The 22826-nt window shown below is 45.2% G+C and overlaps 1 protein-coding gene across 7 annotated transcripts in view; it reads left to right on the forward strand.

Moving 5' to 3' along the window:
- LOC140398216 (uncharacterized) overlaps positions 1 to 22826 on the forward strand; it is a 131706-nt gene that overhangs the window by 68033 nt on the left and 40847 nt on the right. For all 7 annotated transcript variants that reach the window (XR_011937438.1, XM_072486608.1, XM_072486606.1 and 4 more), the window contains 6 exons: positions 555 to 656; positions 969 to 1055; positions 1515 to 1582; positions 12601 to 12689; positions 13822 to 13859; positions 19318 to 19359. Coding sequence is in view for 6 of the 7 variants with exons in the window: in XM_072486608.1 (XP_072342709.1) it covers positions 555 to 656; positions 969 to 1055; positions 1515 to 1582; positions 12601 to 12689; positions 13822 to 13859; positions 19318 to 19359 (426 nt within the window). In the remaining variant the exon portion in view is untranslated. The remainder of the gene's footprint in view (positions 1 to 554; positions 657 to 968; positions 1056 to 1514; positions 1583 to 12600; positions 12690 to 13821; positions 13860 to 19317; positions 19360 to 22826) is intronic.

The following is a 22826-nucleotide window of genomic DNA, read 5'->3' on the forward strand; positions in this document are numbered from 1 at the left end:
GTATACTCTGCAATGTTTTATCTTTTGGGCCCATTTGTAGTTTTTTGAACTTGTCAAGGTAAGGTGTGTCAGTATCATGGAACGGAACAGTATTTTTGTACTTCTGGCATCCAGCATTCCCGTCATATAACATGGGACCAAATTAGATGTTATCTCGAATCTCTACTGCATCAGTTCAACAATGAGTCTTAGCCCTGACCACTTAGTATTTCCTGTGTCTGCTTGATTAGCCATTTCCCATGCTGCCTCCTGACAATTGTAGATAATTTCTGATAGAACCAAGAGGGGATGAGGTTTGAACAGTTGAACTTGGAGAACAAGCACTCTTTCAATTTATTGAACCAGGAATCACCAGTTTTTCTGGGTCATTGTATTTTAACTTGCATGCTCTCTGTTTGTTTCAACATTCTCCATTGCTGTTATGTCTGGATTGTTTCTATAATTAATAAATAGTCCAATTTGTTACCTGGATTATCTTATTATATTGCCAGATACAGTTCAGTTATTTTTCTATAGGTTGCAGAATTTAAAGATTCACCTTTCTGTATCTACAGGGGTTTGTTCGAGTGCACTGCAGTCACAATTGCCGTATTGAATACCATTTGTACTGCTGGAAACGCTGCAAAATTAAAGAACTCCAAGATAAAGTAGAAAAAGTGTGTATTGTAATATTTATTGTATTCTTTTTTGAGTATTCGGAAGTACCGTGTTCTGACAAACATACCTGCAACATATCATGTATTTCAAACAGTCAGATTGGACTTTTTAAACAAATATATTCAGCTAAGCGAAGATTAGAATGTCTTCTGAGGATCTAACCTGCCAACTAGATTTGCCATAGTAGTAAGACTGACTGCAGGTCCCTTTAGCTTAATATATTGAAGATATTCCTTTTTCCTGTGATGTAATTGAATCAGATGCACGTGGCACATTTTTCCACTTCTAAGATTTGTTTTGAATTGTTCCAGGACATTATGGGTTTAGACTGCCTCACCCCAGACTGTATAGGATGCATCTGGAAGGTGGACATATTTCAGGACTCTCGGCAAAAGACAGTAAGTTGTATTTGTTTATAACTGTTGCAAGCTGCCATTTAACATTTGCATCTGTGGAGCAGTTGTTACTGTGATAAATGAAGTATGGTTTGAATGTTGACAACTAAAAATAAAAGATTTCCATCAAACCGGCTGAAAAGAATGCAATAGATGCATAAATCCTTTTGTACGGAATATTTTATGAGAGCCTTGTGATGGGCTCATTCGTTTGATCATTATTTACTCACTCTGTGACGGGTGGTGCAACACATAAAGTGTACTTTTTCTCTCACTCGCCTTATAACGTGCTACCTGCAGCTCCCCAACATCAAGCCTTTTGAATGGAAAACATATTGGCTTTCGCATCTGCGATGGTGACTGGATATGTCTGGACAAAAAATTTGGAAGTGCCAACTTTGTAGGAAGAATAAACTAATAGCAGTTTGTATAGCTTCACCTGTTCTTTCACATCCCTTGCAGATTGAATGTTCAAAATCAAAAGAAAATAAAGTTAACCAAAATCCAGAAACTAAGCCAACTGCTAGCAGGTAAGTTCAGCAATTTACTGGTTTCAGTTTTACTTATTATTACTGGCATGAAGGTTTTCCTGTGTCTTATCTATCTAAGTTCTCGGACAGAAGGAAGTATGAATGAAAGAAAAATAGCTGGCCAATCAAACGTACTGCAGTGTACAGTCTACTATATTTATATTATCTGAAGAAAGCTTTCCATGATTTCAGTCTTACCTGAAAAAGTAATTGAGCAAGATTGCAGATTATGCATTCATGTCACTTTTCTGTTATCTTTCCTTCACAGAATCCATTTTTGTCTTGGCAGGAGATGAACTATAAAATTATCCCTTTCCTATCATATTCTGTACAAAAACAATTTCTGGTCCAAGCTCTAAATTGTATATTAAAATTGCTGTCCTGTGTTGCAGCATTCTGTTTCAAATTATGTTGAAAACTCCGATGTCAGACTCTGGGAAAGTTCATTACATGTGCCCTAACAAAGAGCAGGTCCTCTAATCATTTCTCCATGCTTTGCACTTTCCTCTTCATTGCTCTTAGGAGCCTCCCATTTTCAATTTCAACCTGTCTTAACATCATCATGCTTTTTGTCCCTCTTGGTTTACATCCCCCCAATCTACCATTAATCACCGTATTCAGGTTCTCAGGCCTTAGAATACAGCCAATCCAACCTTGTTGTTTTCCCTTGATAATATTCACAAACAATCTTTCCTCTTTCACCATCCTCAGAACTTCATTGCACTCTCCAGCTGGCCTGCTCCATCCTTTCCAGAACCACGTTTCATAACTTTCTAGTCTAGCTATAATGTAAAGAAGCATTAAATGAACTACACAAAGGCGTCAAAGTAGTAAGTCAATTGGTGAAGATAGTGGAATTTGCAGACAACCCAGCACAGTGGCTAGCACAGCAGAAGATCTACAGGTACAAATGATAGAATGGTGAAGTGGTGATATCTCACAAAATTAAAATTAACATAAAGATATCTCACAAAATAAAATTTAACAAAAAAAGTTACGAAGACAAAGAAAGAATGGTAGAATAATGATTAACAGCTGGAACGGGTGTCGCAATTTAAGTACTTGGGAAGCACCTTGGCAGAAGATAGTTCTTGCCGTGAAGAATTAAAAGCTCGAAAGAAATGAGACGGAATGCATTCTCCAAACATGCAGAATTGCTCAGCAGAGGAATGAGTAGACATCTTCGGAAAATAATTAGCAAGACTATGATTTGGAATGCAGCCTTCTCCTGTGCTGAAACATGAACCGTGAGAAAAGTGGACATCCAAAAATGTGTTTTGCTGGAATACCTGTTTTGCTTGATGATGGCATGGTGATCAGATTGTTGTTTAATGTCTGATAAAGATAGCTGCTCCGCTTGTAGCCGTTTAATAGCATGTTGACAGTTAATGATAAATGGTTATGTTATTAGGTGAGCAACCGAAGTTTGAGCATTCAAATCACAGCTGTACAGATTTGGAGCTCGAATTCAATTACACTAATAATTTGTGGGCTGGCACCAAAATGCTGTGATTTTTAAAAAGCCCAATTGATTCACTGATTTCAGGGAAGCAAACCTGCTATTTTTACCTTGTCTGGCCAAAATTTCACTCGAGCACAATACTTTTTAAAAAAATATATATTTTATTCAAAATCTTTTGGCCAAACAAAACAATACAAAGGTTTTCCTTTTTACAACAATAAAACAGTATAAATAACAGTGGCCGTTTTAACAAATAAATAAATAATATATAAACTAAATGGCAACTGCCATATCAAAAATAATAACTCTCCAAAAATAAAATCAAACGATCCAATATACATAACCTGGTACAAATATCTATACACAAACATCCCTGAGGACCCACCCGGGCCCTCACCCCCCCCCCCCCCCCCTTCCTGGGTTGCTGCTGCTACCTTCCCATTTCCTTTATCGTTCTGCGAGGTAGTCAATGAACGGTTGCCACCGCCTGGTGAATCCTTGAGCCGAACCCCTTAGTGCGAACTTTATCCGTTCTAGTTTTATAAACCCTGCCATGTCATTTATCCAGGTCTCCACGCCCAGGGGTTTGGCTTCCTTCCACATAAGCAATATCCTTCGCCGGGCTACTAGGGACGCAAAGGCCAAAACATCAGCCTCTCTCGCCTCCTGCACTGCCGGCTCTTCTGCAACCCCAAATATAGCCAACCCCCAGCCTGGCTCGACCCGGACCCCCACCACCTTCGAAAGCACCTTTGCCACCCCCACCCAGAACCCCTGCAGTGCCGGGCATGACCAAAACATGTGGGTGTGGTTTGCTGGGCTTCTCGAGCATCCCCCACACCTATCCTCTACCCCGAAAAATTTACTGAGCCTTGCTCCGGTCATATGCGCCCTGTGTAAAACCTTGAATTGTATCAGGCTTAGCCTGGCGCACGAGGACGATGAGTTTACCCTACGTAGGGCATCAGCCCACAGCCCCTCCTCAATCTCTTCCCCCAGCTCTTCTTCCCATTTCCCCTTCAGCTCATCCACCATGATCTCCCGTCCCCCGTCCCCCGTCCCTCATTTTCCTGTATATATCCGACACCCTACCATCCCCCACCCATGTCCCTGAAATCACTCTATCTTGAATCTCCTGCATCGGGAGCTGCGGGAATTCCCTCACCTGCTGCCTCGCAAAAGCCCTCAGTTGCATGTATCGAAATTAATTCCCTTGGGGCAACCCATATTTTTCCGTCAGCGCTCCCAGACCCGCAAACGTCCTGTCTACGAACAGATCTCTCAGTTGCACAACCCCAGCTCTCTGCCATGCTCCAAATCCCCCATCCATTCTCCCCGGGTCAAACCTATGGTTATTTCTTATCGGGGACCGCACCGAGGCTCCTGTCCTTCCCCTATGTCGTCTCCACTGCCCCCAAATTTTTAGTGTTGCCACCACCACTGGACTTGTGGTGTATTTCTTCGGGGAGAACGGCAACGGCGCCGTCACCATTGCTTGTAGGCTGGTTCCCTTGCAGGACGCCATCTCCAATCTCTTCCACGCTGCTCCCTCCCCTTCTCCCATCCACTTACACACCATTGAGATATTGGCGGCCCAGTAGTATTCACTTAGGCTCGGTAGTGCCAGCCCCCCCCCCCTATCCCTGCTACGCTGCAAGAACCCCCTCCTCACTCTCGGGGTCTTCCCGGCCCACACAAAACTCATGACACTTTTCTCAATTCTCTTGAAAAAAGCCTTCGTGACCATCACCGGAAGGCACTGAAACACAAAGAGGAATCTCGGGAGGACTACCATTTTGACCGCCTGCACTCTACCCACCAGTGACAGGGGCACCATGTCCCATCTCTTAAAATCCTCCTCCATCTGTTCCACCAATCTTGTTAAATTAAGCCTATGTAAGGTTCCCCAACTCCTGGCTATCTGAATCCCTAAGTACCGGAAATCTCTTGTTACCTTCCTCAGCGGTAAGTCATCTATTCCCCTGCTCTGCTCCCCCGGATGCACCACAAACAACTCATTCTTACCCATATTCAATTTGTACCCTGAAAATTCCCCAAACTCCGAGTGTCTGCATTATCTCAGGCATCCCCTCCACTGGGTCCGCAACATACAGCAATAAATCATCTGCATACAAGGATACCCGGTGTTCTTCTCCTCCCCTGAGCACTCCCCTCCACTTCCTGGAGCCCCTCAGTGCTATGGCCAGGGGCTCAATCGCCAATGCAAACCGTAACGGAGACAGGAGACACCCCTGCCTCGTCCCTCTATGAAGACGGAAGTAATCAGACCTCTGTCTGTTCGTGACCACGCTCGCCACCGGGGTCCTATACAGCAGCTGTACCCATCCGATATACCCTTCTCCAAAATCAAATCTCCTCAGCACCTCCCACAGATAATCCCACTCCACTCTGTCGAATGCTTTCTCGGCGTCCATCGCCACCACTATCTCCGCCTCCCCCTCTGGTGGGGGCATCACCATTACCCCTAGCAACCTCCGTATGTTCGTGTTCAGCTGTCTCCCCTTAACGAACCCAGTTTGATCCTCGTGGACCACCCCCGGGACACAGTCCTCTATCCTCGTCGCCATCACCTTGGCCAGGAGCTTAGCATCTACATTTAAAAGGGAAAATGGGCCTGTAGGACCCACACTGCAGCGGGTCTTTTTCCTTCTTCAAAAGGAGCGATATCGTTGCCTCCGACATAGTCGGGGGCAGCTGCCCCCTTTCCCTAGCCTCATTAAAGGTTCTCGTCAAAAGCGGGGCCAGTAAGTCCATATACTTCCTATAAAATTCCACCGGGAATCCGTCCAGTCCCGGGGCCTTCCCCGCCTGCATGCTCCCAATCCCTTTTACCACCTCCTCCATCTCAATCTGTGCTCCCAGTCCCGCCCTCTCCTGCTCTTCCACCTTAGGGAATTCCAGCTGATCCAAGAAACACATCATTCCCTCCTTCCCTTCCGGGGGCTGAGCCTTATATAACCTCTCATAAAATGCCTTGAACACCTCGTTCACTCTCTCCGCTCCCCGTTCCATCTCTCCCTCCTCATCTCTCACCCCACCTATCTCCCTCGCTGCTCCCCTCTTCCTCAATTGGTGGGCCAGTAGCCGACTCGCCTTCTCTCCATACTCATACTGTACACCCTGTGCCCTCCTCCACTGTGCCTCTGCCTTACCCGTGGTCAGCAGGTCAAATTCCACATGTAGCCTTTGTCTTTCACTGTACAGTCCCTCCTCCGGTGCCTCCGCATATTGCCTGTCCACCCTCAAAAGTTCTTTCAGCAATCGCTCCCTTTCTTTACCCTCTTGCTTCCCTTTATGTGCCCTTATGGATATCAGTTCCCCTCTAACCACCGCCTTCAACGCCTCCCAGACCACTCCCACCTGAACCTCTCCATTGTCATTAAGCTCCAAGTACCTTTCGATGCACCCCCTCACCCTTAAACATACCCCCTCATCCGCCAATAAACCCATATCCATTCTCCAGAGTGGGTGCTGTTCTTTTTCCTCTCCTACCTCCAGGTCTACCCAATGTGGAGCGTGGTCTGAAATAGCTATGGCTGTATATTCCGTCCCTGTCACCTTCGGAATCAGTGCCCTTCCCAAGACAAAAAAGTCTATCCGTGAGTATACTTTGTGAACATGGGAGAAAAATGAGAACTCCTTACTCCTAGGCCTACTAAATCTTCTCGAGCACAATACTACATGTTTGTCTCAATGTTTGCAAATAAACTAGGGACAAACAGCAGCTGCCTTGCCTGTGTCACTGATATTTTAAAAATGCAGACTGAGGCTCTGTCTGCATAATGTGAGACAGTGTTACGTCAGTCAGGAACCACGCTGGTAAAAGTAACGAAGTACAAGAGTAATGTGGGACCTTTAAAAAGAAATGGCATTAGCGCTGCAAATGGAACTAAGGGAATGGCAGGCTTGTCAAAAAAAATCACAAAAGCAAATTACTGTGGCAGCTGAAAATCTGAATTAAGAACAGAAAATACTTTAAATACTTAATTGGTCAGGCAGTAACTGTAACTGAAGAGAGAAGAGATGAAGTTTCAAATTGATGATTTAATAATTACTTTGTGCCGATCTTCACAAGAGTGGAAGAGGAGAACATACCTGACAGTCCAGGGAAACGAATAATGAACCAATAGGTTTTAGAGCTCATTAAAGAAATTCATTTTCTGCAAGAAAATAGCATTTGGGGAAAATAATGGCTATAGATGAACAGATCCTCAGAATTTGATGGTTCCCACCTCAAGATTTTAAAGGAATTAGAAGATGTTGAAAATCCTTTTAGTCACTTGGTAGTAAAAAAACTTGAGTATGGCTGAAAGCGATAGCCATTGACTGGTGCATTCTCCATGGCAAGGTCTCCACCAATCAGAGTCCAAATGCCAACCAATTAGCACCATCTTATATGGTATAAATCTTTGTTCCCTTTGCATTTGTTATCATATTGTTTACACAATGTTTTAAGATGTGGTAATTATGCTAGTGCAAGGTTACTAATATAATTAGATGGATATACATAGAATCATAGAATTTACAGTGCAGAAGGAGGCCATTCGGCCCATTGAGTCTGCACCGGCTCTTGGAAAGAGCACCCTACTTCAGCCCACGCCTCCACCCTATCCCCGTAACCCAGTAACACCACCTAACATTTTTTTGGACACTAAGGGCAATTTATCATGGCCAATCCTCTTTGGACTGTGGGAGGACACTGGAGCACCAGAGGAAACCCACGCAGACATGGGGAGAACGTGCAGACTCTACACAGACAGTGACCCAAGCCGGGAATTGAACCTGGGACCCTGGAGCTGTGAAGCAACATTGCTAATCACTGTGCTACCGTGCTGCTCTTATTCAAGAGCTTTGGTTATTTTAATGGTAACTAAGGACATTGTGTCCATATTGGGTTTGAAGAAAGATTTAGGAAGGAAGAAAACTCTTAACTAAAACATAATGATTTTCTCAACATGAAAGTTAAGAAGTCACTTGTGGGAGGGGTTCATGTGCCGCCGAACACTAGCTACAATGTACGGCAGAGTATACATCGGTGGGGCATGTAAGGAGGATACAGCAATAATCATGGGTGACTTTAATCAACATGTAGATGGGTGAATCAGATTGTCAAAGGTGGCCTGGAAAGTGAGTTCAGAGAGTGTACTTGGGATGGTTTATTTGAGTAATACATTCTAAAGCCATTACGAGAGCAGGCTATTCTGGATCTAGTATTGTGCAATGATACAGGATTGATCAATAACCTCTTGATATAGGAGCCTAAATTTGAGTACCCAATTCATTTTTTCCAATTAAGGGGCAATTTAGCATGGCCAAACCACTTACCTGCACATTTCTGGGTTGTGGGGTTGAAACCCACTTAGACACTGAGAGAATGTGCATAATAGAAAGTTAAGGATAGTATTAAATTGTAAGAGATTGGATTGGATTTGTTTATTGCCACGTGTACCGAGGTACAGTGAAAAGTATTTTTCTGCGAGCAGCTCAACAGATCATTAAGTACATGAGAAGACAAGGGAATAAAAGAAAATACATAATAGGGCAACACAAGGTATACAACGTAACTACATAAGCAATGGCATCGGATGAAGCATACAGGGGGTAGTGTTAATGAGGTCAGTCCATAAGAGGGTCATTTAGGAGTCTGATGACAGTGGGGAAGAAGCTGTTTTTGAGTCTGTTCGTGCGTGTTCTCGGATTTCTGTATCCCCTGCCCGATGGAAGAAGTTGGAAGAGTGAGTAAGCCGGATGGGAGGGATCTTTGATTATGCTGCCCGCTTTCCCCAGGCAGCGGGATGTGGAAATGGAGTCAATGGATGGGAGGCAGGTTTGTGTGATGGACTGGACGGTGTTCACGACCCCCTGAAGTTTCTTGCGGTCCTGGGCCGAGCAGTTGCCATACCAGGCTGTGATGCAGCACGAAAGGATGCTGTCTATGGTGCATCTGTAAAAGTTGGTAAGGGTCAATGTGGACATGCCGAATTTCCTTAGTTTCCTGAGGAAGTATAGGCGCTGTTGTGCTTTCTTGGTGGTAGCGTCGATGTGGGTGGACCAGGACAGATTTTGGGAGATGTGCATCCCTAGGAATTTGAAACTGCTAACCACCTCCACCTCAGCCCCGTTGATGCTGACAGGGGCGTGTACAGTACTTTGCTTCCTGAAGTCAATTACCAGCTCTTTAGTTTTGCTGGCATTGAGGGAGAGATTGTTGTCGCTACACCACTCCACTAGGTTCTCTATCTCCCTCCTCTATTCGGACTCATCGTTATTCGAGATCCGGCCCACTATGGTCGTATCGTCAGCAAACTTGTAGATGGAGTTGGAACCAAGTTTTGCCACGCAATCGTGTGTGTACAGGGAGTCGAGTAGGGGGCTAAGTACGCAGCCTTGCGGGGCACCGGTGTTGAGGACTATTGTGGAGGAGGTGGTGTTGTTCATTCTTACTGATTGTGGTCTGTTGGTCAGAAAATCGAGGATCCAGTTGCAGAGTGGGGAGCCAAGTCCTAGGTTTTGGAGCTTTGATATGAGCTTGGCTGCGATTATGGTGTTGAAGGCGGAGCTGTAGTCAATAAATAGGAGTCTAATGTAGGAGTCCTTGTTTTCGAGATGCTCTAGGGATGAGTGTAGGGCCAGGGAAATGGTGTCTGATGTGGACCGGTTGCAGCGGTATGCGAATTGCAGTGGATCAAGGCGTTCTGGGAGTATGGAGGTGATGCGCTTCATGATCAACCTCGAAGCACTTCATTACGACTGAAGTCAGGGCCGCTGGTCGGTAGTCATTGAGGCACGTTGCCTGGTTCTTCTTTGGTACCGGTACAATGGTGGTCTTGAAGCAGTGGGGGACCTCGGAGTGGGGTAGGGACAGGTTAAAGATGTCCGTGAATACCTCTTGTCAGCTGCCAATTATGCACAAATCTGCAACGTGATAGTCAGCAGAAGTAACAAATAATAACTAAAATTATTGGAGAGGAAGTAGCATATGTGTCTGGGGAATTGATAATGGAAAACAAGGAAATGGCAGAGGTGCTGAGCAGGTATTTTGTGTCTGGCTTCATTGTGGAAAATGAAGAAAGTTTCCATATGGGGAAAGGCAGGTATGAATTCAAACCAATATCCATCATCTGGGAAAAGATGTGGGGGTCAACTATCAGACCTAAAGTTTGACAAATCACCAGGACAAGATCAGGTCTTAAAAGAAGAGTCTACAGAGGCATTGGTTATCATCTTGAAAATTCCTTAGATTCTGAAAGGATCCCAGTGGGTTGGAAAATAGCAAATGCCACACCTTTATTCAAGAAAGGAAGGAAACAGAAAGCAGGAAACTAGCTGGTTAGCCTAATATGTGTCATAGGGAAATTGCTAAAACCCATTATTAAGGGGATTATAGTAGTATCTTTAGAGAATCATAATGTGATCAGGCAGAATTAACATGGTTTTGTGAAAGGGAAATTGTATTGAACTAATTCATTAGTTATTTGAGGAAGTAACAAACAAGGTGGATAAAGAGGAGCCTGGAGATGTGACCACATGGATTTCTAAGCGGCATTTTTAAGGTGCCACATCAAAGGTCACTATGCAAGCTAAATGAACATGGTGTAGGAAATAAAATCTGAGCATGGTTAGCTGACAAGAAGCAGCGAGTAGGAATAAGTAGGTCCTTTTTCAGGTTGGCAAGCTGCAGCTAGTGGAGTGTCACAGGGATCAGTCCTGGGGCTTCAACTATTTGCAATCTCTATCAATTACTTGGCTGAAGATATGGCAGTTAGATTTGCTGATGACACCAAGATAGGTGTCATCATAGGAAATTAAATTGTCAAGAGGAGATGGAGCATTTGCAGAGAAATATAGCTTGATTAAATGAGTGGGCAAAGATTTGACAGATAGCTTATACAATGGGGAAAATGTGAACTTTGTCCACTTTGGCAGGAAGAATAGAAAAGCAGTATACTATTTAAATGGAAAAGGATTGCAGAACTCGGTTATGCAGAGGAACCTGGATGTCTTGGTATATGAATCACAAGAATTTGTTTTCAGAGACAGCAAGTGATTAGGAAGGCAAATGGAATGTTGATATTTATTTCAGGGGAATGGAATACGAAAGTAGGGCAATTCTACTCCAGCTGTACAGAGCATTGGTGAGACCACATTTGGAATAGTTTATGCAGTTTTGGTGCCCTTATTTGCAAAATTCTACTGTGTTAGAAGCATTTCAAAGAAGATTCACTCGATTCATTCCTGGGATGAAGAGCTTATTTTATCAAGAGAGATTGAACAGGTTGGGCCTATGCCCACTGGGGTTTAGAAGAATGTAAAGTGATTTTCTTTCCCCTGAGGATCCTTAGCCTGTGGAATTCTGTTCCCCAGGAAACTGTAGAGTCTGGGTCACTGAATTTATTCAAAGCTGAGTTAGATAGGTTCTTGTTAGACAAAGGAGTTTGGGGTTATGGGAAAGACACAAAAGCGAAGATGAGACCACATCAGGGGCGAAATTCTCCCGGAATGGCGCGATGTCCGCCGACTGGCGCCCAAAATGGCGCCAATCAGACGGGCATCGCGCCGTCCCAAAGGTGCGGAATGCTCCGCCTCTTTGGGGGCCGAGCCCCAACATTGAGGGGCTAGGCCGACGCCGGAGGAATTTCTGCCCCGCCAGCTGGCGGAAACGGCCTTTGTTGCCCCGCCAGCTGGCGCGGAAATGACATCCCCGGGCGGCGCATGCGCAGGAGCGTCAGCGGCCGCTGACAGTTTCCCACGCATGCGCAGTGGAGGGAGTCTCTTCCGCCTCCGCCATGGTGGAGACAGTGGCGGAGGCGGAAGGGAAAGAGTGCCCCCACGGCACAGGCCTGCCCGCGGATCGGTGGGCCCCGATCACGGGCCAGACCACCGTGGGGCACCCCCCGGGGCCAGATCGCCCCCTCCCCAGGACCCCGGAGCCCGCCCACGCCGCATTGTCCCGCCGTTCAAAAGGTGGTTTAATCCACGCCGGCGGGACAGGCAATTTATCGGCGGGACTTCGGCCCATCGAGGCCGGAGAATCGAGCAGGGGGGCCCGCCAACCCACGTGGCGCGATTCCCGCCCCCGCTAAATATCCGGTGCCGGAGACTTCGGCAACCGGCGGGGGCGGGATTTACGGCAGCCCCCGGCGATTCTCCAACCCGGCGGGGGGCGGTCGGAGAATGACGCCCCAGGTGAGCCATGACCTCGTTGAATGGCGGATCAGGCTTGAGGAACCAAATGGCCTTATGTAATTCATAAGATCTCATTGTATAAAGAAAATGCTAAATTTTCACTGCAAATGCCATCAGTTAAACTTCAGTGTTGATGACTGATAAATTTTATGGGCTTGTCTTTTGTAGCGTTGACGAGTAAAAGCTTTTTATACTTGTTATATAATATATAAAGTTAGACTTAATCTGCTTTTAAACAATACTTCCCAACATTTGATTTTCACAACAATTCTAGAGCTCAGTGTGTGCATAGTTGAGGAATTTTAAGTATTTGGAAGATAACTTATGTAGATTTTATTTCTTTCATTAGTTTTAACTTGAAGAAAGTTACCAGAAAAAAAGAAAGGAAGCACCCAAATCCAGGACGACTGCTGTTGAACATCCACCAGGAACAAACTGGTGAGTTGATTAACTGTTATAAACAACCCCTGTTAGAACTTTGCTCGTTATGACCCTGCATTAACTTTTTCTAACTCGAACACTCCTTTGATTCATAAGAAAACTGCATTTATAGAAATGTCTCTTAAATGGAAAGACCTCAGATGTTTAAGACAAGTTAGCGTACATCTGCTATATTTCTGTCTGTTTGGAAAACATGCAGGATAGGCTCACTTGGATGGTGCCACAGATAATGAGTAATAATTGGCATTTAATTGGGCCGTTTTTCACTTGGGCTGAGAAAGTTGGGTATTAACATGGCATCCTGTAGATAGTTTATAATGAAATGAACAGCATTAGATCGTTCATACTGGATGCACATTAAAGATGATCAAAAAAGGGAAGTTTAGAAACAATTGGGTTGATCTTTGGCTTTTCCTGCTGCTGGCATCCTGACAACTGAATCACTTTCACATCATGCCTGATTTGACTCCCAGCAGTGAGCTGCGTGTGCCAAGTGGGTGACGCTGCAGCTTGCCAAATATGGGAGGACAGGAAATCAGCTTGCTCCTATGTTGAGCCAGTACATAGTTCAGGCTACGAAGCATGTATGGGACGTGGGGCTCAAATGGCCATCAATGGTTTGTTTGTATCATCCCCACCATCTGGCCTGCGAAATCCTACCAACTGTCCTGGCTTGATACAATTCACACCTCTTTAACCTGGGGTTACCCCATCTCTGGATCTGTGAAGATTTAATCACCTGCTAATGGTCGCATTCCAAGCATTGTTTGGCATCTTTGAATTTGTCTATATATGTGTTTCTGCAATATACCTCTTCATTCACCTGAGGAAGGAGCAGCGCTCCCAAAGCTAGTGACATCGAAACAAACCTGTTGGACTTTAACCTGGTGTTGTAAGACATCTTATTGTATTTTAATATTTATCAGAAGAATTAAACAGCATCTTTTTAAAAATTGACTTTGCTTGACAAAAATGTTCATTTGGAAAATGGTAAATACAAAAGAAAAATGGACCATTTTGAAACCATAAGTAAATTTCTGTAGAATTTATATTTAGTAGCTCGGCTGTACCAACAAGCAAGAGTAATGTTAACATGACAAACTTATGAAGTCTTTTGTTTCTTAAACAGATATTTCAAACAAAAAACCTGAACAGAACGATCTGAAGGTACAGTGACTATATTGTCATATTGAATTGCAAGAGTGTTTAAAGTTTCTCTCTCCTCAGCGAGAAGGTTTAATCAGCTGAAGAAATGTTACAGATAATGCTTCGACACACAACATGAAATTTCTTTGCAAGCAAGTAATCGAAGTCCACTCAGTTGCCATGCATAATATCACGACACCCTAGGCTAGTGCGCAGTCAATTCCAGACCCACTTGACCCTGAGTCACAACACAGGTGAAATGTATTTAAAATGCCCAGGGTCCTTGGTTGAGCCCAATAAAGTACTGTCACCAGGTTTGTGACTTCAACACAAGTAACCTTTTATCCTGTACAGTATTATAATTAAGCGGACAGAAAATATAACTGACTATCTAATATCCCTCCTCAAACCACCTCCCTAACTACCCCAACTCTATACACAGACAAACAACACAGAAGGAAAAAACTGATGGAAATGGAAAGAACATATTAATGAAATAAAAGGATAAGGATCTTTGATGCACTGGGATGACTTCCAATTCATGTATTTCTGAAGTTCAGCTCGTTTTGACACTTCTTCCTTCTAGGGTTGAGATGGTTTTCTCTGGCAAGATTGTCTACCTTTTCTATTGACTCCACTTCATTTCAGGTTCACAGCAGGATGTGCCGGGCACCCACTACTTTCAGAGCAATAAAGCAGTTCTTTCACTTCAGCAAGCAGGGGAGAGAGAGAGAGCATTCCTTTCACTTCCAAAGTCTGAACGCTTTTGCCATGTTCTCTCAGAAAGCACCATGCAGGAACCAATCACTGACCGTTGTCAGGCAGAGCCATGTCCCTGGCCAACCTGCCAGTTGCAAGTTAACCAATCAATTTAATTCACTCCAAACCTGGTTCTTAAGATCCACTTGGTGCCGAGGAGTCTAGCCTCTCGTCTCAAATAAAAAAACCTGGGAACACAGTGTCCTGATGAGCAGGCAGCTTCAACTTTGAGCCTTCTGCTTAAAGGCACATCCCGATTATGGGTCCACAGACCAAATAAAGTTACAAAAGCAGTGGGAACAAAGGAAATAAACAGACGGATTCATCCAATATTATCTCTTCGAGTCAGCGTAGCTTTTTTGAAAGCACTTTTGCTTCGCAGTCGGGCAGTTTTAGTTTATGCCTCATGGAGGTGCACGATTAAGTTGGCATGTTGGTGTACTGTATTATGCATGTCAGTACCCTCTTGGCTAATGTGATCTTGAGGTTATCCAAAATTCCACTGCCCATGTCCAAACCTGCATCAATCCCATTACCCATCACCAAGGCCAGGATGTGTCTTTAAGCAGATATACGTTGCCCAGATTTAAAATTCTCACCCTTCCTTTCAAATCCCTTTGCCTTATCTTTGTAATCACGTTCAGCCCCACTGTCCTCTGAGATATTCTGACCTCTTGGAGCATCTTCATTTTAATCACTATGCCATTGATGGCCATGACTTCAGCTGACAAGATTGTGAGCTCTTGAATTCACTCCTTAAACGTCTCTACCTCTCTTTCCTTCTTTTAAGATAGATGGGGGTCTTCAACAGTAACATCAAGCAGCACTTGCTTAGCAGTAACCTGCTCACTGATGCTCAGTTTAGGTTCCGACAGGTCACTCAGTTCCTGATCTCATTACAACCTTGGTTCAAATAAGTATGGACAAAAGAGTTGAACACCAGAGGTGAGGTGAGAGTTACTGCCCTTGACATCAAGGCAGCATTTGACCCAGTTTGGCATTAAGGAGCCCAAGGGCAACTGGAGTCAATGAGAAACAGGGGGGAAGCTCCCCTAGTTGGAGACATACCTAGCAAAAAGGAAGATCTTGGAGGTCAGTCATATTAGTTTGAGAACATCACTACAGGAGTCCCTCGAGGTAGTGTCCGAGGCCCAACAATCTTCAACTGCTCATCAATGACCTTCCTTCCATCATAAGATCGGAAGTGGGGATGAACGCTCGTTTTCACAATGTTCAGCACTATTCGCAACTTGGATAACGTTCAATGCCATTATCATTGCTGCTTCGCTCATTATCAACGTCCTTGGGGTTACCATTGACAGAAACTGAACTGGACTAGCCATATAAATACTATGGCTGCAAGAGCAGGAAAGAGGTTAGGGATCCTGTGGCGAGTAACTCACCTCCTGACTCCCCAAAGCTGCCCACCATCTGGAAGGCACAAGTCTGGAATGTGATTGAATACTCTCCACTTGCCTGGATGAGTGCAACTCCAACAGCACTCTGGAAGCTTGACTCTTTCCAGAACAAAGCAGCCTACTTGGTTGGCACCCCATCCACAAATATTCACTCTCTCCACCACCATCGCACAAAAGATGCACTGCAGGAACTCACCAAGGCTCCTTCACCAACACCTTCCAAATGTTACCATCTAGAAGGGCATGGTCAGCAGACACATGGGAACACCAACACCTGTATGTACCCCTTTAAGCCATTCACCATCCATTCGTACACTGTCAAAGGGTCAAAATTCTGGAATTTCCTCCCCAGGATGTACCTGCAGTAAATGGACTGCAGCAATTCGAGAAGGCTGTTCACCGCCACCTTAAGGATAATAAATGCAGGCCTAGCCAATGAAGCCCACAAGGCATGAATGTATTTTTATAAAACCTCTAATGCCTCCCTCTTGGCACAAGCTTTTGGTCATTTGCCCTAACATTTCTTAGTGGTTCATGTCAGATATTGTTTTCTGATGCTTTTGAGAAGTGTCAGGATGTTTTATATTAATGCTGCTTTACTGACACAAGTTGTTGAGGGTGTGTTCAGGGGCTGTTTAGCACAGGGCTAAATCGCTGGCTTTGAAAGCAGACCAAGGCAGGCCAGCAGCATGGTTCAATTCCCGTAACAGCCTCCCCGAACAGGCACCGGAATGTGGCGACTAGGGGCTTTTCACAGTAACTTCATTTGAAGCCTACTTGTGACAATAAGCGATTTTCATTTCATTTCATTTGAGTTTAGTTGAACTGAGGCAAATGCACCTGTTCAGGTGAGTGTCAAGAATCCTTTAATTCTGAGCACAAAAGAGCAAAATTCTTCTATGACCTTCATTCATTTCTCCATTAACATCACCACAACAGGTTACCTGGTCTTTTATTTCTTTGCTATTTGTAGAAGCAAAAGTGCCCCGTTTGTCTGTAAAACAGTACCATAAAAAAGTAGTCACTTGATCAAATTTTGACATTTTGATGCAATGAGTCATATACAAACGTAAGTTAATTCTTTAGATACAAATTAGATATGATCTTGATTCAATAATACCAGATTTGCAAAAAGAGTAATGGAGCTTCCACTATTGGAAAGATGGCATTATCCTTGATGCCATCAAAAACTATTAGCAAAACATGCAATCCAGTGAATAACCTTTATGAATCCAGTTTGACAGATGTAATTTTAAAGGAAATTTCTTTACCGTTAAAATATTAAATCCTTTCGGATGCTCGAGGTCCTTCGCAGCATGCTTCACAAGGTGACAGAGAAAAAGTAAACATTCAGCTTTAGCAGCCTGCTCAGCCACAGTGACTTCAAACCATTGTCTTCCATTTGGCTGGAGAACACTCCAGTTCAAATGCATCTAAGAGTATTCCAAAGATTAGCGTACAATACTGTTCGATAGTTAAATAAGGATGAATAAGAAAATTTCTTCAGAACAGACAGTTTCCCACAAAAGGGAATTCCCCATTGTTAGTTGATCTTTCTACTTTTGAGTATATGAGTAAGTATATACTTTTATAACTATCATTTCCCATAAGGGGACAACTGAAATCATGTTGCAGTCTTCAGAAAAATGGACCTGTGCTCCCAAAAGACTGATTGATCCCTTAGTTTAAAATATTTGAAGATTTGAGAGGTGAGGATCACCACACCTCAGGTGAGGAACACGGTTGAGAAGGTGGGCCTTCACGAATAACGTCTATTGGTACGGGAATTGAACCCGCGCTGTTGGCCTCACTCTGCATCACAAACCAGCTGTCTAACCAATTGAGCTAAACCGACCCACATTGGTCAACTTTCTCAACACGTGCTGGCCGGCCTTCGCCGCACACACCACATTCGTATATCTTTAGTGTAAAGGGGGAGCCTGTTTGGTCCTCACAATCTCACTTGAATCAGGTTTAAAGGTGGAGAGGGTAATCCGCATATCAGGTGCAGGCTTCAGCAAGTTCCTTTGTGCCGTTTTCATCTTTATGAAAACGAAAATCCAACCTCGCACATGAGAATACTGTGAAGGGCAATAGCAATAAAATGCGTGTTTTACTCAGCACTGGATACACCTGGGAGATGCTCCACCAGAATGCCGACAGCCTCATGGCCTTTTGGCATGGTTTTAATTTGGTATCATAGGTCAGCTACAGCAGCATACTCTTTCAATTGGGAGTCGGCTCTAAATTAATAACTGACTCTGGAGTATCTATCTCAAAAGGAATTTTTCACCCATCACTTCTCTTTCAAAATCTGAAACTTCTCTCATTTGCCAGTACTTCCCTGCATGTATCACACATGGGCTTTGCATCCTTATTTGCAATGGCACAATTGATACACCATACCTCAAGAAATCATCTTGTACTGCTTTGTTCCCAAGTTCAATTTCTTCTTTGTAGACTGTTAACCAGAGGCCCTGGAGCTCTGTACAGAGCTAGCACTAGCTCTATCCTGCTCTGCATTCACCTGAGCAGCTCTCTTCAGCAGATTCTGTTGTGAGATCCTGTTCAGTAGGTACACTGTTATTTGTGTCTGGTGATCTCTTAATTTTAAGAAAGAGGTCCATCTTTACAGTCCTCTTGCCAAAAACTGGAAAATGGAAGCAACTCTGCACCGTGATTTTAAAAGCATATGCATGGTGGGCGCTTGACGTCATGTACATGCTGGGCATGTGACCTCACTATAGCCACCTCTGGATGGAAGACTACACACGGTCTCATTTATTTTCATTTAAAAGGTGGCAGTGGCTGCCATTCTCAACTTAAAAGCCAGTAGTAGCTGTTTGGCACTTCTCCCACTATCGGGACCATCGCAAGAAGGGCGCGACCAGTCGCTCCTCGATCCTCCCAACACCTGCCCGCGATCCACCCTGGTCTAGTGTCAGATTGTTCACTTAAAGCACTGAATGTAAATCTGTTTATTCACTGTTCCTCAATCCCTGCTGCAATATTACCCAATCGCATGAGTTATAAAATGTACTTCTTATAATAAGTATTAATCTTGGAAAAACAAAGTGCCTCAGTGTCAATTCAATGCCTTACACAGATGGATTTTTCTCCTTGCAATTGTTCACACACTTTTGGTGTATAGCATTTGGGCACTTGTCAATGCAGTTTCAGCTGACTGCATGTTTGAACTCCAATGATGTCTAAAATGTCCTGATTTGAGAACATTCATCTTTTTAAAATCTGGCCTTTTCCCTTTTGAGTTTGCTAAATTGTATTTTTAAATCTCTTCACAGGATGAAACAGTTGGAGCCAGAAAGAAGGAAGGGAAAACAAAGGTATTTAAAATATTCCCTTGCAAGATAGACAAAACAGAAGTTGGATACATTTAATGTAAAAGTCAGTTCAATTGGAAAGTACGTTAGTCAGATCATTACTTCCTCAGTAAAATTGTTACTAAGATATATATATTTTTTTATAGATGTTTTTTATTGGGTTTTTGAACAAAGTATATTTACCGTTATGTACACAAAATAGAATATATATAAAGAAGAGAAGGGAACACGCACAAAAAACAAAGCAAACAGCAACAAAATAAGTTAGAATAAAATAACTGGTAGGGTATTATGTGCTAGCTCAACAACAGCAGCTCTGTACAATTGACAGTATTGTTTTTAGCACATAAGTAGGCATCTGTTTGTGGGGAGGGGGGGGGAAATCTGGGGAGGTACATATACATTTGAGTGCCGGAGAAACAATTACAGAAGGCAATACGCAAATGGATCTGGTGTTGGTGTTGTTTCTTTCTTCTCCCGGACTGTTTTCACTGCCGTTGTCATCTCGCGATCACCCCCCCCCCCCCCCCCCCCCCCCCCTTTCTCCTGTAGCTCGCCTTTCTTTTCTCTTAGGTTTAGCTGCTATCAACCCCCCCCCCCCCCCGGGTCTATCCCTCCCTCCCCCGCCTCGGCTACTTTTCCCTGCTTCTTGGCTACCTGGCTACTCTTCTGCTTGTTCGTTGGCCACAAACAGGTCCCGGAACAATTGGGTGAATGGCTCCCATGTCCTGTGGAAGCCGTTGTCTGACCCTCGGATGGCGAATGTGATTTTCTCCATTTGGAGAAATTCTGAGAGGTCGGACAGCCAGTCTGCAGCTTTGGGTGGTGCTGCTGACCGCCAGCCGAACAGGATTCTACGGCGGCCCTCCCCAGGAATAGATCTGGCTGGTCTGATACCCTGAAGACCGCCACTTTCGGGCATGGCTCCACCCTCATCCCCACCACTTTGGACATTGCCTTGAAGAAAACTGTTCAGTATCCCGCAAGTCAGGGGCAAGACCAGAACATGTGGGTGTGGTTGGCCGGGCCTCCTTGGCACCGTTCACATCTATCCTCCACCTCCGGGAAGAACCTACGAGTTCTTGTTAAGTGGGCTCTATGCACCACTTTTAGTTGCGTCACGCTGAGCCTTACGCACATGGAGGTTGAGTTGGCCCAATGCAGTGCTTCGCTCCAGTATCCCCACCCTATTTCAATTCCCAGGTCTTCCTCCCATTACTTTCTTACTGCGTCCAGTACGGTGTCGGCCCTTTCTACCAGTCGGTCATACATGTCGCTACAGTTCCCTTTATCTAGGATGCTTGCGTCCAGTAACTCTTCCAGTAATGTCTGTCGTGGCGGTTGTGGGTACTTCCCTGTCTCTGTTCGTTTGAGTTGCAGGTACCTTAGCTCGTTCCCCCTGGCTAGCTGGAATTTCTCTGTCAGTTCGTCCATTATTGCGATTCTGCCGTCCGTGTATAGGTCCCTGACTGTCAGTGTCCTTCCGTCCTGTCCCCACTTTTTAAAGGTGACGTCAGTCAGAGCTGGTGTGAACCTATGGTTGTTGCAGATGGGAGCTTTGTTCGACATTTTGGTCAGGCCAAATTGCTGCCATAGTTGGTTCCAGGACTGGAGGGTAGCCATCACCACTGGCTGCTGGAGTGTTTTTTGGGTGGGGATGGGAGTGCCGCCATGGCGAGGGCCCGGAGGGAGGTCCCCTTGCAGGAGGCCTCTTCTGCGCGCACCCACTCGACTCGGCTTCTGGCTCATTGATCCATCCCCTTATTCGCTCGTCCATCGCCGCCCAGTGGTACAATTGTAGGTTTGGGAGGGCTAGCCCCCCCTGGATTGTTTTTTGTAGGACCTTCTTTGGGATCCTAGCATTCTTTACTCCCATGAACGCCATGATTAGTTTGTCTAGTGCTTTGAAAAAGGCCTTGGGGATGTAGATGGGGAAAGATGTAAGTAGGAAGAGGTACCTGGGCAGCTCATTCATTTTGATCGTCTGTATTCTCCCCGCGAGGGAGCGTGGCAGTATGTTCCATCTTTGCCGATCCTTTTTTACTTCCTCTGTCAGACTGGTGAGGTTCCATTTGTGGATATCTTTCCAGTCATGGGCTATTTGGAGCCCCAGGTAGTGAAATTTGTGTCGGGCTTGTTTAAACAGCAGTCCTGTTAGTGCCCCCCCCCCCCCCCCACCTTTCCTCCTTGTGTGTGTACCGGGAAGATCTCGCTTTTGCTCATGTTGAGTTTGTAGCCCGAGTAGGTGCCAAACTCTTTCAGGAGCGCGATGATTCCGTCCATGCTGCTTTGTGAGTCAGAAATGTAGAGGAGCAGGTCATCTGCACAGAGTGAGACTGTGCTCTCTGCCGCACCTTTGGATCTCCCTCCAGCTTTTTGCTGCTCTGAGAGCAATTGCTAATGGCTCGATCGCTAGAGCGAACAGCAGCGGGGACAGTGGGCATCCTTGTCTGGTGCCCCTGTGCAGCTGGAAGTATCGGGAGTTGGTGTTGGCCCGTATGCTCGCCATGGGAGCGTTTTATAGGAGTTTTACCCAGGAGGTGAACCCTGTTCCAAGCCTGAACCGCTCTAGTACTTCTATGAGGTATTTCCATTCAACCCTGTGAAGGCCTTTTCTGCGTCTAGGGAGACGATCACCTCTGGTGTTCTCTCCTCGGGTGGGGTCATTATCACGTTCAGCAGGCGTCTGATGTTCGATGTAAGCTGCCTACCTTTGACAAAACCCGCCTGGTCCTCTGCGACCACCTCTGGTACGCAGTCTTCTAGCCTTTTGGCGAGGATTTTGGCCAGTATTTTGGCGTCTGCGTTCAGCAGTGAGATGGATCTGGATGACCCACATTCCATTGGGTCTTTATCTTTCTTGGGTATCAGCGAGATTGAGGCCTGTGCTAGCGTGGGTGGCAGTGTGCCCCTCGCTAGCGAGTCTGAACATCTCCCGCAGGTGCGGGGCCAGTGCTGTCGCAAATTTTTTGCAGAAGTCTGCCGGGAACCCGTCTGGTCCCGGCGCCTTCCCTGCCTGCATGGAGCTAATGCTGTCCATGATCTTTCCCAGTGCTAGTGGTGCTTCCAGGCCCCACTTTCTGCCCTCCCCCACGACTGGTATGTCCAGTCCATCAAGGAACCGTTTCATCCCAGACTCCCCCATTGGAGGCTCTGAGGTGTACAGGCCTTGGTAGAATGCCTTGAAGGTTTTGTTAATCTTTTCTGGTTCTGTATCTAATGTGCCTCTGGTGTCCTTGATTTGTGCGATTTCCCTGGTGGCTGCCTGCTTTCTCAGCTGGTGTGCCAACAGGCGGCTGGCTTTGTCTCCGTATTCGTATAGGGTCCCACGTGCCTGGCGAAGTTAGTGCACTGCTTTCCTGCTGGAGAGCCGATCAAAGCTCCTTTGTAGCTCTTTCCTCTCCGCCAGGAGCTCTTGGACCTTGGAGTATTTACGGTCTACCTCCAGTATGGAGTCGACCAGCTGCTGC

This window comes from Scyliorhinus torazame, chromosome 21 (assembly GCF_047496885.1).
Source record: "Scyliorhinus torazame isolate Kashiwa2021f chromosome 21, sScyTor2.1, whole genome shotgun sequence".
NCBI lineage: Eukaryota > Metazoa > Chordata > Chondrichthyes > Carcharhiniformes > Scyliorhinidae > Scyliorhinus > Scyliorhinus torazame.